The 16046-nt window shown below is 42.9% G+C and overlaps 1 protein-coding gene across 10 annotated transcripts in view; it reads left to right on the forward strand.

Moving 5' to 3' along the window:
- The first annotated feature begins 1017 nt into the window (after positions 1–1017).
- LOC310888747 (ras GTPase-activating protein 1) overlaps positions 1018–16046 on the forward strand; it is a 119664-nt gene continuing 104635 nt past the window's right edge. For 7 of the 10 annotated variants that reach the window (XR_014576128.1, XR_014576129.1, XM_083815764.1 and 4 more), the window contains exons 1-2: positions 1018–10198; positions 14792–14941. Coding sequence is in view for 7 of the 10 variants with exons in the window: in XM_083815764.1 (XP_083671890.1) it covers positions 9753–10198; positions 14792–14941 (596 nt within the window). In the remaining 3 variants the exon portion in view is untranslated. Of the gene's footprint in view, positions 10199–10295; positions 10538–14791; positions 14942–16046 lie in introns of those variants that run through there. The other 3 variants (XM_083815767.1, XM_083815768.1, XM_083815771.1) reach the window with 3 other exon arrangements.

The raw sequence follows: 16046 nt of genomic DNA on the forward strand, positions 1-16046 counted from the left end.
GGTCCCTTCCAACACAGATATTCTATGATTCTAACAATTTAATTGATCTTACAAGAAGCTCTCTTTCTGTGGAATCCTTGCTGAATTTAAAACTGCTCTCCCTAAAACAAAACTCATGAAGGAGGGCTGCAGTTACATTACCCTCTTCTGCAAGGAATTATTAGCACAGGTGTCCTTCTAGTTTCCACATACCTACCTATACACATGCTGTTGCCCTTGAAAGCACTTAGAAAAGACTGCATCATAAAGGGAATCTTATTAAGTACACAGCAGTAAATAGAAGCCCACAACGAACTACAAGATTATTTGAAATTACATATATGATACCAAAACATGGTAATGCAGAAATCAGTCATAAGAGAGTGACATTGAAGCTGTAACTTCTTAAAGAGAAAAACAACAGTGTACAGATGTGTTAGAGTCTTGTAAACTGAGGACTTAAACCTGATTCTGCTTTCATTGACACTGGCACAAATACAGCATAATTCCATTGATATTAGGGGTGTAACTAGAAGTAATTTTTGCCTTTAAAAGGCAAGATATGAAACTTTGTTTCTGCACATAAAAAGATGTTGGCTGAAAAGCTGTGAAAATGAGAGTATTAGGTTGTTTTAATGGCCTCAGGAGAAATTCACTTAACACTTTTGGGTAATACAAAACTTTGAAAAACTGAATGCTTAGATGCCTTCTGGGAACTCGAGAGACATGCAAGTGTCAGTGTGCTATTATTTGTCGGCTCTTTTAATACTGAAAATAAAAATTAAAAGATATCTACACGTTACATTGCCTGGCAATATGTCACACAGTCTCTTGATCATGGAGGTACTTATATATGAGGTGAACCTAATGTATCCAAGTAAACCCACTGAATTTAGTAGAATTATTAATGACAAAGATAAACTTGGGTGTGAGAATTCATAGGCTTGGATAATAAGAAAAAAAAACAATCAATTTCAGAAAAGTGCAGATTAAATATATTTTAAGTAGCTATATAGTTGCAACTCTTACAAGATGTAAGGAATAGTCCAGCAATTCGTGCCACTAAGGGGTGTGAAGGGTTAACATTGAGGCCTGGGTTTAGGCGAGAAGAGAACAAAGGGATTTCTTCAGAGAAAAACTGCTGACTTTGCACAGACGTGCAGTAACTTCTCACAGCCGGCCAAGAGACCACTAGATAAGGAGGAAGAATACGAGCCTCCCTGTCCGAGCGGCCCCCGAGAAACCAACAGAGACTGATAAGCAGGTGCACCTGGGAGGACTTCGGATTCGGGAAACCAATTATAATAACCCTGCCTCTTCTCGAAGTAGTAATGAATATGTATTAGCCTAGGAGCATAAAAACCAGCCGCCTTACGTAACAGGTGTGCGTCCTGGTGGAGCAGAGACTCCCGGCGCACCCAGCGCTGTTTGCTTGCCTCTATTCATTTAATAAATTGTAAACTTTGATTGTAATCCTATTTGGGACTCAGTCATTTATAACAATTGGGGGCTCGTCCGGGATGGTCTTGGTTCCTGAATTCTGACTTGATCTAGGAGGGGCGCCCCCACCATTTGGTGGCTCCTGTTCGAGTCAGGTCGGGGCTAATGCCATCTTGAACCTGAATAAGGGCAAGCAAAGATTTAGATTTTTTTATGAGCTCCCTTTGCCGGCTGCAGCACTATATTTTGCCCGTAATTCTGCGCGCGAAGATCCGAACGAAGACGACGGAGTCGTAAGTATTTAAGGCGTATACCGTTCGGTTGGGTGGGATTCGGTTGCCTGTGTGTGTGAGAGTGTGACTGAGACGGAACGTAGTTCCGAAGCGATTGTGGAGGTCTTCTAACCGCGGTTCCAATCTCCCGCGAGGGACTTGGCCGGTGAAGGACCGAAGCGATTCCTATAGGATTCGTGGGTGGGTGATAGGTCCTAAACCCCCTGCAAGACACTCTCACTAAGGCAACCAAGGGCTGTAGGAATTGCCACAGTAAAATTCCTAGATGGGTCAGACAAAATTGAAGACCCGGGACCAGAGAAAAGGGAGCAAATTACCAGACATACCACCAGAAAGTCCATTAGGGATAATGATTAGAAATTGGAACGATAGGGGCCCCAGAAAAGGGAAAAAGTAAATTAAAAATGGTTCAGTATTGTATGACAGAATGGCCAAAGGAGCCTTTAAGACCACATGTCTTTTGGCCCGTTTTCGGATCCTTTGAAGACTGGGTTTGCCAGGCCTTAAATATACATGTTAATTCAAAGGAACCTTTTAGCCAGGAGGAAAGTGATTATGCAGGATTATGGATCAGGATCTCACGTCCTTTTCCAGCCTCAATATTTACACTAAAAGCAGACGAGAAGTTTGACGAAGAAGAGAACAAAAAAATAAAAAATAAAAAAAAAGGAAAAGGAAAAAGATGATGAATGGGAGTCATTGGATAACCTACCACCTCTATATCCTAACAATCCACCCCCGGTGGTGCATCTTGTAATCCTGTTTTGTTCTTAAATGTTTTGACTGTGTCAAGGAGGAAGGTGGGAGCATTATCTAAGTAACAGTTTAGAAGTTTGGGTATATTCGCGGTGGTGTTCGGTCAGTTTCCCAAGTATCGGGGGAGAGGGGCTGACTGATTATCAAAGTGGTAGAACGGAGAGTAACTTCTTTGGAGGTTCGGGCCTGAGCCCTGGGAATTCGGTAAGAAGGGGGAGAGCGAATTTATTTAGGCCTCAATACCTTTTTAAACCCCCATATTGACGGATACACAGGAGTGATTCCTTGTTTTGTGTAGGCTTACTAACAAAGTGCATGAGAAAAATTAGCATTTGGCTTGAAATTCGGTCTTATTGAAATGTAAATTTTGTGGAAAAGGTGTTATTGTTTGTCTAGAAGACAGAAGGCTGAGTGCTTCAGGTGTTTTTCCGAAGTCCTGCGGATTTATGATTGGAATGGGGCTCATTAATAATCTGAAATAGTAAAGTTTGTATGTGGAAAGAAGAGTTTAATCCCAGAGAATTGGGACATTTGGGAAGAAGATTAGGAAAAGATAGTAAAAACCTGCAATAAAAAGGTTTGCGTGGAAATTGAAACAAGGGACAGTAACTAATATAAATAAATAAAAGGGAATGGGAAATCAAGGAAAAGGGGAAAATCCAAAAAAAAAGACGTCCTAAAAAAAAAAAAAAAGCCTCCTTGGGTGCATATTGGCACATTGGAAGGATATTGTTAGAAATGGGGGCACAGAAAGCAAGAGGACTTCCACTAAGTATTGCAATCAATGGTGGCCACTATATAAACTAAATGGCCACTTTATGGATCAATCGACTATAACAGTGTCTTGCAATTAATGTTTTTGAGGAGAGAAGGAAAATAGGATGAAATGTTGTACAGTGATATGTTGTTTCAGCATGTTGGAGGGAAAAGGTTTGGAATTAAGTTGGCCCCTGACTGAGCCTTTGGTGTTGGCATTAGAAAAGTACGGGCTGGAGAAAGATAAAGGAAGCGTTAAAAGGATTGTTGAAGGTGTTAAAGGTTGTGTGGCATGTAGTATTTAACAGAGCTGTTTGAAGTTGAATGAGCAGGGAAAGAGGATGTAGGAATGTTAATAGTTCCGTCTCAACCCGAGGCTGAGATCTCTAAATCGCGGGTGTGAACCCTCTGGGGCAGGGGGACCGTGATGGGTCCGAGAGAGTTGTCGTGGAAACAGAAAAGCAGCTAACTCTTAAAACAACCTGAGTTCCTGTGTGAGCTCAGATTGCCAATGGGACCGCTCAGGGAACTTTCAACCATTGCATTCCCCTGACCGACCCCCTCACTGAGACCCTAATCACCCCGGAAATTATGTAAATACCAAAATCTGGTTAAATTGGCTATTGGGAATTGAGAATCTGTTCCAACAAGGTCCAAAAGAAACCCCTATGGAATTTATGGAATTTTTGAATTTCTGGACCAACTTTGAAATGCAATGAAAAAAAAAAAAATGGACCTGGCTTAAAAAAAAAAAAAAAAGAGAGAGAGAGGCAACTGGCTAGCCTCTTTCCAGGGCAATCAGCCCCTGATATCAGAAAGAAATTGTCTTAGGCTGCAGGACAAACTTACAACAGTCAGGAATGATGGGGACCTGGGGCATCTACCCTAGCAGGTCCACTAGTTGAAATAAAGCTAGGAAACGAAGACAGAGGCTTGAATTTTTTGTTGGTTATGGGAGCTTCTTTCTCTGTGTTAATTAGGCTGTAAATGTAATAGGAGCAACATATTCAGTGTTAAATAGTTTAAAAGGACGATTAGGAACTAAGACAACTACAATAATTGGAGCCACAGGGAAAGAGGAGGAATGGTCATTCTTACAACCCCTTGATTTGCGTTTTGGGGGTAAGGAACTAACCCATGAATTTTAGTATGTACCAGAATGCCCGATGCCACTCTTGGGACGGGATCTATTAGCCAAATTAGATGCAACAATAACCTTTGAGGATGGAGAATTAATAATGAAGGTACCTGAGTCCAAAGTAGGCCAAATCCTAATGATCAAAGATAAACCCTTTGTTAATATTCCAAGAGAAGTAGAAAATGCAGTTATAGCAACAGTACGGGAAACAGATGTACCAGGGAAGTCGAAACTGGCACAACTGGTAAAGGTGGAATTAAAGGAAGGAGCCAAACCTGTTTGAATCAAACAATATCCACTTAAGATAGAAGCTAGGCACAGGAATGGTGAAAATTATTGACAAATTTCTCAAATATCAGATTCTGGAAGAATGTAAATCGGAATACAATACTCCAATTTTTCCAGTAAAGAAGCCGAATGGCGAGTATAGATTTGTACAAGATCTTAGAGCAATAAATGAAATAACAAAGGATATTCACCCGGTAGTAGCTAATCCTTACACATTGTTAACATCTGTGAAAGGGAAATATAAATGGTTTACCGTGATAGATTTAAAGGATGCCTTCTTTTGCATACCTCTTGATAAAGATAGTAGAAAATTATTTGCCTTCAAATGGGAAAACGTATTGAAGTTTTTGGACCACATATGGTAACAACCGTTTTGGAACAAAGGGGGGGGGGCACTGGTTATCACCCAGCTGGATGATGAAATATCAGGCAATCCTAACTGAACAAGATGACATAACCTTGAAAACGACTAACCTGTTATATCCAGCAGTATTTCTAGGAACCGTTCCAGAAGAAGGACCGTTGGAACACAATTGTGTGGAAATAATTGAACATACGCCAGCCACAAAGATTTGAAGGATGTACCCCTTGAAAGGTATTCAGTGGGAATACCACACTCCGTGGCACCCACAAAGCTCAGGGAAAGTAGAAAGGATGAATCAAACAATAAAACAACAATTGGCTAAGTTAATGATCGAGACACAGCTGCCCTGGACGAAATGCTTACCATTGGCACTTTTAAACATAAGAACTAAACCACACAGTGAGACTGGTTATCATCATATGAAATGTTATATGGTATGCCTTATTCTCAAGGGATGCCCCTAGGGAACAATGTAGTTGAGGATCATAGTATCCAGAAATACATAATTACCATTGGAAGGAGATTACAGGAGATAAGAGAAATTGGGATGATGACTCAGACACCACCTTTAGGATTTGCTATTCATAAAATACAACCAGGAGACAAGGTCTTAATAAAAACCTGGAGAGAAGAATCATTGAACCCCCGATGGGAGGGACTGTACCTTGTTTTACTTACTACTGAAACAGCTGTGAGAACAGCAGAAAGGGGTTGGACCCACGCATCCAGAATAAAAGGACCAATAACTACCGAAGCCTGGAGGGTTGAGTCCACTCCTGGGGAACTGAAACTGAGACTAAAGAGGAACTGATATCCCAGCAATGAGGTTCTGCATGAATTAAGGGCACTGGATAAAGAGGACAAGGCTGAAGGGAGGAAAGGGAGAAGGCAAGACCGGGGTAGGACCCTCCACTGCGGCGTGTATGGTCTACCGAGGGAGGCAACCCCTATGGGTATTGACCACCGAGTGAGAGTGCCTCGACCGGACTTCTCCCACACCAAGATCAGTTTGTCCTGAGAAAAATAACATGAGAACCTTTTAAACCCATAATAAAATTGTGATTAGTTTTTCCAGGAGCTGGATCACCCTGAAGGGCTGAATGGTAACACAAGCTCTGAAAGCGGGCCCAACCCCATGATTGAAGGCGCTTCCCACACTCTCAAGATTGGACGGCGAAAAAGGCTTAAAATATGACAGGTTGCCAAAGAGAACTGAATTGTGACTGTAAGTGGAAACCCAACGTGGGAGCTTGGAAGCGTGCATATATGAGTACAAACGGGGCAGACATTGTAACAGGACCACTCGGTAACAAGGACACTCTGTATTATCACGCCCCAAAGGGTAAAGATGGATGGGATGGTCATTTTCCAAACGGGACGTGGGCCCTAAAGAGACATTACTGGGTGTGTGGCAAACATGCTTACAAGAGGCTACCCGGAAACTGGTCGGGAATATGCTATGTGGGGTACATAAGACCCTTGTTCTTTTTATTGTCACAAACACAAGGAAATCATTTAGGAATAAGATTATATGATGACCTGAACAGAGTAAAACGATCTATTGATACTTCCTTATCCGGGGATAGTGCCCAAAAATGGGGAAAGGATGAATGGCCTCCTGAAAGAATCATACAGCATTATGGGCCAGCTACCTGGAACCCGAATGAGTTGGTATCAGGAGCCCGAGAACCTATTTATAATTTGAACCGAACAATTAGGTCGCAAGCTATCCTCGAAGTTGTAACCAATCAAACAGCGACGACCTTGGATCTTCTGGCTGATCAATCCACTCAGATGAGGAATGCTATCTTTCAACGTAGAATGGTCTTAGACTATTTACTAGCAGAAGAAGGGGGAGTGTGTGGAAAACTGAACAATTCTAATTGTTGTTTACAAATTGATGATAATGGAAAAGTGGTTAAGCAGATAACAAAAGAAATTAAAAAGCTAGCCCACGTCCCAGTACAAACTTGGAAGGGTATGGATTGGGATTTCTTTCCATGGTTGCCCGGTGGACCATGGGTTAAAAGAATGCTATTTTTATTTTTATGTGGTGTAATGACATTATTGTTTATACCTTGTATGATACCTTGCTTTACGTTGTTGATACGGCAGATAATAAATAGCACCCAATTTGTGATGACTTTGGGAGAGAAAAGGTGATGTGTCGATAATGATGCTTAAGAAATGGACACCCCGAGAACTGACTGATGAAATCCAACTGCTACTAACAAAAGTTGAAGAAGAGACACGAATTGATGATAAAAAAAAAAAAAAAGGGAGGAATTGTAAGGAATAGTCCAGCAATTCGTGCCACTAAGGGGTGTGAAGGGTTAACATTGAGGCCTGGGTTTAGGCGAGAAGAGAACAAAGGGATTTCTTCAGAGAAAAACTGCTGACTTTGCACAGACGTGCAGTAACTTCTCACAGCCGGCCAAGAGACCACTAGATAAGGAGGAAGAATACGAGCCTCCCTGTCCGAGCGGCCCCCGAGAAACCAACAGAGACTGATAAGCAGGTGCACCTGGGAGGACTTCGGATTCGGGAAACCAATTATAATAACCCTGCCTCTTCTCGAAGTAGTAATGAATATGTATTAGCCTAGGAGCATAAAAACCAGCCGCCTTACGTAACAGGTGTGCGTCCTGGTGGAGCAGAGACTCCCGGCGCACCCAGCGCTGTTTGCTTGCCTCTATTCATTTAATAAATTGTAAACTTTGATTGTAATCCTATTTGGGACTCAGTCATTTATAACACAAGATAAATAGTACTTATTTTCAGGACAGGCTGAGAGAGCTGGGCATGTTTAGCCTGGAAAAGAGAACACTGAGGTATCAATGTATATTGGTATCTCATCAATGTATATAAATATCTGAGGGGAGGGTGTCGAGAGGATGGAGCCGGTCTCTTTTCAGTTGTGTCCAGCGACAGGACAAGAGGCAACAGGCACAAAATGAAGCACAGGAGGTTTCGGCTGAATATGAGAGGACACTTCTTTACTGTGAGGGTGACAGAGCACTGGAACAGGTTGCCCAGAGAGGCTGTGGAGTCTCCTTCTCTGGAGGTATTCAAAACCCACCTGGATGCCTTCCTGCGCATTGTGCTCTAGGTGATCCTGCTAGGCCGGGGGTTGGACTAGATGATCTTCATAGGTCCCTTCCAACCTCAACCATTCTGTGATTTATAATATTAATATATATTATTTATCTTGTAAATAAGATGCCTGTGACGCCTGCTCCCCTACCTCCCCAGCCCCCCATCGAGCATGCCCACCCTCCCCACGCTCAGCCCCCATCGCTGTCCGCCTGCACCTCTCACTTGCAGCATCTGCACTGCGGTGCCTCACTAGATCTACTAGATCTTTAGGCAGCAGCATAGTACCAAGCAAATTCCTGCTTTTTTCCTCAAGTTGGGATGACCTGAGAGCCACCCTGCTCTCCCTACAGAACTATGCACGTATTTACTGCTTCACGCTTTGGTAGTCCAAAAGGCTCACACAGTTGTTCTCAACTTCGAAATCATAATGAAGCCAGGGATAGAAGAATGGGGGCTTGCTTAATCGCATTAAAATAGACGTTGCTGAGTGTCTTTGCTTACTACTGTGCAAATTAACCGAAACAAGGAGTCTCGGGGCCTCTCACACAGGATGTTTCCTGACAAAAATGGGGAACCTGTCTCAAAAACCAGCTGAGACCAACCTTGTAGTTTGGACAAGAGCCAAGGAGCAGCTGAGTCTGTACAAAGGCAGGGGGTCAACTAGTGGTGATGAAGAAGAGTTATCAACCTTCATCCCCACGACCCTCTGACGACCACCACCAGAAGGCACTGTGCAAGCGCAGATGGGAGGAGTTTATGGAAATGACTTCTTGGAGCTAATTTTAATACAAAGCGGGGATAGGTTATGCATATGTATAGGCGTATTGGGAAACTTCATGCATATGTAACTCTTTACTGCATATAACCAAAGCAAGTTGCCACGTTAGAGTGCGCATGCCTTTGGGAGCTATCCTGCATGCGCCCAGTGCCGAAATAAACCGCATACCTACTTTATAACTCATTTGCTTTGAGTTGTAGAGTTCTTCCATGAATCAATAACTTTGGGGGAAGAGAAAAGTTTGGCACGATCCTGGGAAATCCACCTTTTTCCATTTGCTTGTCGTGGAGTTATGTTTTTTGTTTGTTTGATTTTTTTCTCCTGATGGTGGTGAGGAAAATTCCTTATACTTATCTCTCTTCCCTGCGTCCCTCACAACCTCCAGGAAAGAACAGAAAACTTGTCCCCATCCCCTCTTACGGCGCATCCCACAAGCTGCCCGCACGTGCCGTGCGCCTTAGTGAACACGCAGGTGCAGCCCGCCCATCTGCTCTTTTTTGTCGCTAGCTAGCTCCCTCTCTATTTTCTTCCTTTCCGCACCTATGTGTGAGCTCGCTGGCTCTCAAAGGGGGTGGGGTGATTGTGAAGCTACGTTCTTGCAGGAGCTGTTCCCCTCGCGGCCACAGGGGGAAGAGGCAGCAGGGCTGATGCCTCGTGGAGCTGCCTTGAACGCTTAAACAGATATTGTTTGGAGGCCGTCTCTGTCGGGGAAATGTTCCCCTCGTCCCCGGCTCCGCTCCCCGCAGACGTGGGGGAAGTCTGAGCTCCTTTGTCGCCACCTCCCTAGCGAGTGTTGGCGGCGGCGGCGGCGGCGGGTGGGGGTGGGGTGGGGGGGTGTGTTAGGAGGGGGCGAGGCTCAACATAATGGCGGCCGAGGGCGAGGAGGACGTCTCGGTTACCTCCGTCAGGATGATAGGAACCGTTGGCAGAGCTGAGCCGGGGCACTACCCTGCCCTATGGAGGAGCAAGGAACTGGGGTCTCAGGGCCACTTCCTGGTGGGCTCTGGTGAAGACAGCTCAGGCACCGGTGGTCCGGCTTTGTGCTCGGCGCTAGGGCTCTTGGCGCTGGGCTCAGGGTCTGCCCCTCTGGCGTCCGGAGGTGGTGGTGCCGTGACACCGACTGGCCAGGGACCGGAGGTGTCCGGAGGGGCGCTGCCCGAGTCCGGCACCGTCGTCTTTTCTCTACTGCCGTTACAGCCGTCTTCCTTGGTGGGGGGGTTGGGAACTGTGGACGAAGGCGACTCGCTGGATGGGCCGGAATACGAAGAGGAGGAGGTGGCTATCCCGCTCAACGCTCCCCCCACGAACCAGTGAGTAGTAACGTTCCGGTGCCCTGCCGGGCGCCCGCCACGCCTGGGCTCTTCCCCGCGGGGGGGAGGGGAAGCAGCAGGAAGCGCGGCGTCGGGCCCCATCTTTTTCCGCTGGAAAATGCGCGTCAAACTCCCGTGCAAGTCCCGCAGAAGTTTTGCCCCCTCCCCCCTCTGATTCCGCTTAAGTAGGAATTTAGACGGGAAAGTTCCGTGCGTAGGAAATGCTAAACCTCGGGATGGCTTTAAGACTTAGTTCCTTGTTTCGGGTGAATCCGTGGCTTGGCCTGGCTTCATTTCAGAGTTCAGTTTGACTCACATATGCGGAAGACTCCACGGAAAGTTAGTCCTGTTTACTTGTACTTAGTGTTTTGAAGCGTCTTATCCATCTTTTGACTTTTTGTGCTGTTTTATGACTGGCAGTGGGTGAATGTGAGTCTAATAGGTGTGTCTGTGTATTTCTAGGAACTATTGCCTGCCCTCTTAACTGTAAGCTAGAGCAGTAGTGACATGAAATGTCTGAGATTTAAAGATGGTGCTCTACAACTAACTGGGGTCAGCTCCTGTGAAGACTGATCTGCACGAGTTAACTTTTTCAGCTTTTAATACTAATAAACAAAATGCCAAAAAGGAATGAGCTGTTCCGAATATGATTTGATTATCTGTTGAACTACTGGGGAGACTTGTCCAATATCTAGAAGCACAGTAATTTTTCTCAGAAGAGTAATAAACGTGCTGGTATTATAAAGAACCTTGCACTAGAGGCAGAGCAGTTCTGTGTTTATATTTTGTGAAATAAAAAATCAGAAATTGTTATTTAGAGTTGATATAACTAGTGAGTACTCAAAATATAACTTTTAGATTTAACAACAAATTAAATTTAGGAAGCGTGCACATTTACATAAAAATGTTGCAAGACTTGTATTAGAGCAAGAAAATAGCCCTCAAGCAAGTACCTTACCGTCTCCAAAGTAAAACATTGGTATCTATAAATCTATTACTTTTGAAGTTATAGTAAGTATAGTGGATAATTTAGGGTTTCAAGATTTCAGGTTTTATTTTTACATTCTCTTCTAACTCCAGTGTTAGAGTTAATTTCTGCGTTCTTTCAGGTATTTCCAAGATTTCAGAAGCCATTGCAGTTTTAAGGAGGACGTAAACTGTAATATTAAATAATTGTTTTAAACATACATGCCCCCTCTAACTTTCAAAGACTTCTTACTAAACCTTTCCTCTTTTTGTTTCTTGACTTTTGCTAGACATTTCTAAAGAATAAGACATTGTTTTGTGAAGATAGTGTTTGAATAGTCTTTAACTTGTATGCTTCCATAAAGAGCTAGAAATATAATCAGGCAGTTTAGACAAAGGATGAGGGTAATGGAAGCACATAAAGGTGAAGTTACTTTTTTGTTGTGTATCAAGTCAGTGAGATACAGAATTCTGGTATTCTGAAAAAAATCTGACATTTTACTGTTAGAAGTGGTTATGTTTCTCAGACAAAGTAGGTTTTTTTTGGAAATATTTCTAGGGAGTGGGGTAATTATGATCACCTCTTCAACACAATAATTGTACTACTTTCACAAATGTGAGTAGACTTTGCTGTCGGAATGTTTTCTTATAACTCAGCTGATAGCATGGAAGCTAATGTTTATGAAAGGATACAGAATTTTTGACAAGTACATTCTAGGGGGAAGACTGCATTTGTTCAATTCAAGGCCCTGATTTCTTGTATTAGTCGATGAGGCTACTTATAATCCTGTGTGGGCTTCCTGTAGGTTGATGTTCTTCAAGAGTTCAACAAGTGCAAGGTCCTGCATCTGGGTCGGGGCACTCCCAAGAGTGCCCCTCTCTAGCTCTGCCTCTCTCTGGGCAGAGAATGGATTGAAAGCAGCCCTGATGAGAAGAACCTGGGGGTGTTGGTTGATGAGAAGCTCAGCATGAGCCAGCAAGATGTGCTTGCAGGCCAGAAAGCCAACTGTATCCTGGGCTGCATCAAAAGAAGCATGGCCAGCAGGTCAAGGGAGGTGATTGTGCCCATCTACTCTGTTCTTGTGAGACTCCACCTGGAGTGCTGTGTTCAGCTCTGGGGCTCCCAGCACAAGAAGGACATGGATGTATTAGAACAAGTCCAGGGGAGGGCTACAAAGATGACCAGGGGGCTGGGGCACCTCTCCTATGAAGATAGGCTGAGGGAACTGGGGTTATTCAGCCTGGAGAAGAGAAGGCTCTGGGGAGACCTTATTGCAGCCTTTGAGTACCTAAAGTGGGTCTACAGGAAAGTTGGGGAAGGACTCTTTATCAGGGAGCATAGTGATAGGACAAGGAGTAATGACTTTAAACTAAAAGAGGGTAGGTTTAAATTAGATGTTAGGAAGAAGCTCTTTACTATGTGGGTGGTGAGGCACTGGAACAACTTCTCCCAGAAAAGCTGTGGGCGCCCCATCCCTGGAAGTGTTTAAGGCCAGGTTGGATGGGGCTTTGAGCAACCTGGTCTAGTGGGAGGTTTCCTTGCCCATGGCAGGGGGATTGGAACTAGATGATCTTTAAGGTCCTTTCCAACCCAAGTTATTCTGTGATAATATTAAGATTAAAAGGGGTATTGAAGTCTTTGCAAGACCAGCATAATTATGTTTTCTCTTCTGGATACTTTAACATTAAAAATACTTGAACAGTAAATATATTTAAAAAATTTATTCAGAAACTTATACCTCCATCTGCCTATTTTTCATCATCGTTTATCCTTGTTTTATTACTTAAAGTTAAATTGGGTAATTAAAATGTAAGCATGAGACATCAAAAAGCTTTTTATTTTATACAGTCAGCTTTTACCACTCATTTTTTTTAAATTGGCTGTGTGTTGATAGTAAATTGTATACTTTCCATCCTGCCATTTTCTCTTGTAAGTGTCCTTTCTTTGTAGTCATACCATCTGCTTTTATTAAATTGAACTCTTCATTACCAAAACAAACATCTGTCACCTTAACGTTATAAGCAAGCACCTGATACACTTTAATTTCCTCTTCTCTTTTCCAAGTTTTGGTGGTTTCACAGTGATGGCTAGCTAAACGGGGAATGGGGTTGTGGTCAGTCCATAACGCTCTGTCATCTGCTGTTCCTTCCTTGTTTTCTTCCCCTGCTCCAGCATGGGATCCCTCCCATGGGATGCAGTCCTTACCAGAATGATACTACATGGGCTTCCCACAGGCTGCAGTTCTTCAAGAACTGTTCCAACATGGGTCCCCTATGGGTGGTACCTCCTGACAGATCACCTGCGTGTGCGTGGGCTCTTCTCCACAGGTTGCGGTTTTGGCCTGTAGTCTGTTTTTGCATGGACTCTCCACGGGCTGCAGTATGGATATCTGCTCCTCCATGGTACCCATTGGGCTGCAGGGGAGATGGCCTGTTCCACCATCGTCCTCTCCATGGGCTGCAGGGGAATTTCTGCTCTGGTGCCTGGAGCACCTCCTCCCCCCTCCTTCTTCACTGACCTTTGTGTCTGCAGGGTTGTTTCTACACTTGTCTACGTTTTCTCACTCCTCTATCCCAGCTGCTTTTGTGCAGTAGTGTTTTTTTTTTTTTGTCGTTGTTTGTTTTTCCATTTCTTAAATACTGATTGCACCTCTGTGAGAATGTGCTGCTCGTTGGTGAAGCTTTGGCCAGTGGTGGGTCCCTTTCGGAGCTGTCTAGAACTGGCTCTTACCTAATATGGGGCAGCTTCTGGACTCTTCTCACAGAGGCTACCCCTGTAGTCTTCACCCCAGCTACCAAAACCTTGCCACATAAGCACAGTACAGATATGTGTTTGCTTTACATCATAGAATATCTGAGTTGGAAGGGACCCACAAAGATCATGGAGTCCAACTCCTGGGTCCCCAAACGACCACCCAAAAACAAATATCAGATCATGTGTCTGAGAGCGTTGTCCAAGTGCTTCTTGAACTCTGCCAGGAGTGAAGAACCTTTTCCTGATATCCAGCCTGGACCTCCCCTGTCGCAGCTTCAAGCCATTCTCTCAGGTCCTAAATAGGATTTTAGGTCCTTTTAATAAGCTGTGTTGGGTTTGGGTAAGACTCTTTTGACTACGGTGTAGTAGTAGTAACTGATCTTATTTAGTTTAAGTACAGGCCTTGCTGCTGAGATTTCTGTGTCTGTTGTTTGAGAAACAGGTTATTACAACTCGCTTCACAGTTCATGTTTATCCAGCCTGAATTGAAGCTTGAATAGGCTTAAAATACAACAGTCTGAGTCAGATCATTTACTTCTGTTTCTGGTCACTTACTGAAAATGAATAAATTGAGGAGGAAAGAAAAAGCTGGTCATATAGAGCCTTTGGATGGTCCAGAGTGCTTTCCTCAAGTGTGAGTTATTTGGGAAAGTAGGTTATCTGAAAACCTGTGGACTATTTAAAATAATTAAGATTCTGTGTATTGGAAACAATTAATTCCAAGGTGATTACACCTGATAGCTTTATTTGAAACAGTCTTGGAATTGCATCAATTTCAAATGATAACTTTAATTATTTTCAGAGGTCTGTTCTGTGAGAATGAACAGAAGCTTTAAGTTCTAAGGACACCCATTGTTACATTCATTTTTTAGGTGGTATCATGGAAAACTTGACAGAGCAATTGCTGAAGAACGTCTTTGGCAAGCAGGAAAACCTGGAACTTACCTTATTCGAGAGAGTGATCGGAGACCGGGTTCATTTGTGCTTTCATTCCTAAGTAAAACAAATGTAAATCATTTCAGGTGAGAATTATTTTTTTCTTTTAAAGCACTGTAACCTGTTTGTGATTTTAGAACTTAATACAGTACAGAAAACAATTGTATTATAAATTGAATATTTTGACTTTTTATTCATGTACCATATAGCTCTTCACTTGGGTTTGTTTTTAAATTGTGATACTTAAAATCTACTTTATAGGCTAAAGAATGAAAATGTCATTGGAATAGAGAAGCTTGTCTCAAGCTGTTATGGCTAAACTTAAGTAATCTGGAGACTTTTTATTAGTCATCCATGGAGATTGTTTTGAGCCTGTTCCTCAGTCACTGCAGTTTACAGGGCATACTTGAATGTCAAAGTTGTAGTAAATCTGTGTGCTTCCTTTTTAAGAAAAATAACGAGGAGAAACAAAGAGGTTATGTATTTAACAATCTGAGGTTTTGGTGGAATCAACTTTCCAGTACGTGTTAACTGAGTTGTTCTAAATATAAGTAGTCCTTTATACAAAATTGGAACTAGAATTATTTTTCCATTGGCAAGTTGTATGCTTCAATTTATTCTCATTTATCATCAATAAGATGTGTTCTGGGAAGCTCTTGAATGTTAGCCAGCATGTAGTGTGCTGCAGTGTAATGTTTATCTTCACAGAATAGGAAATCAGATGCATTTTCAGTAGGTTGGGGGGGGGGGGGGGGGGGGGCACAAAAAACAAGCAAGGAAACAAACAAAACCGGTAACTGTCAGCTATCTAGATAACAGGAAATAAAAGGAAAGCAAATTTACTTGCAGACCAAATAGAAATGGCATACTCATGTTTGCTTCATACTATCTGAGCTAACAATTCATACTTCTCAGCTATACTGATTTACTGATTCTTATTTGGGAACCAGTTATTATGTAGCAGTAGTAGAAAATAAAAAGCAAGCATTAACACAGTATCAATTTTTTTCTAAGAGTGTTTCATTATTTTAATAACTTATGATCATTGTAGCTAACACCAGGCATTGAATATTGGTTCATGTCCACCATACAGTTGTTTCTGACATCTCAGATAGAACGTACTCTTTAATGGCTTCCCAGTTCCTAGGAAAATGATCCTAATATTTTCAACTATTAAAGAAAATTTCCTTC

This window comes from Anser anser (genome assembly GCF_964211835.1).
Source record: "Anser anser genome assembly, chromosome: W".
In the NCBI taxonomy this organism is placed as follows: domain Eukaryota; kingdom Metazoa; phylum Chordata; class Aves; order Anseriformes; family Anatidae; genus Anser; species Anser anser.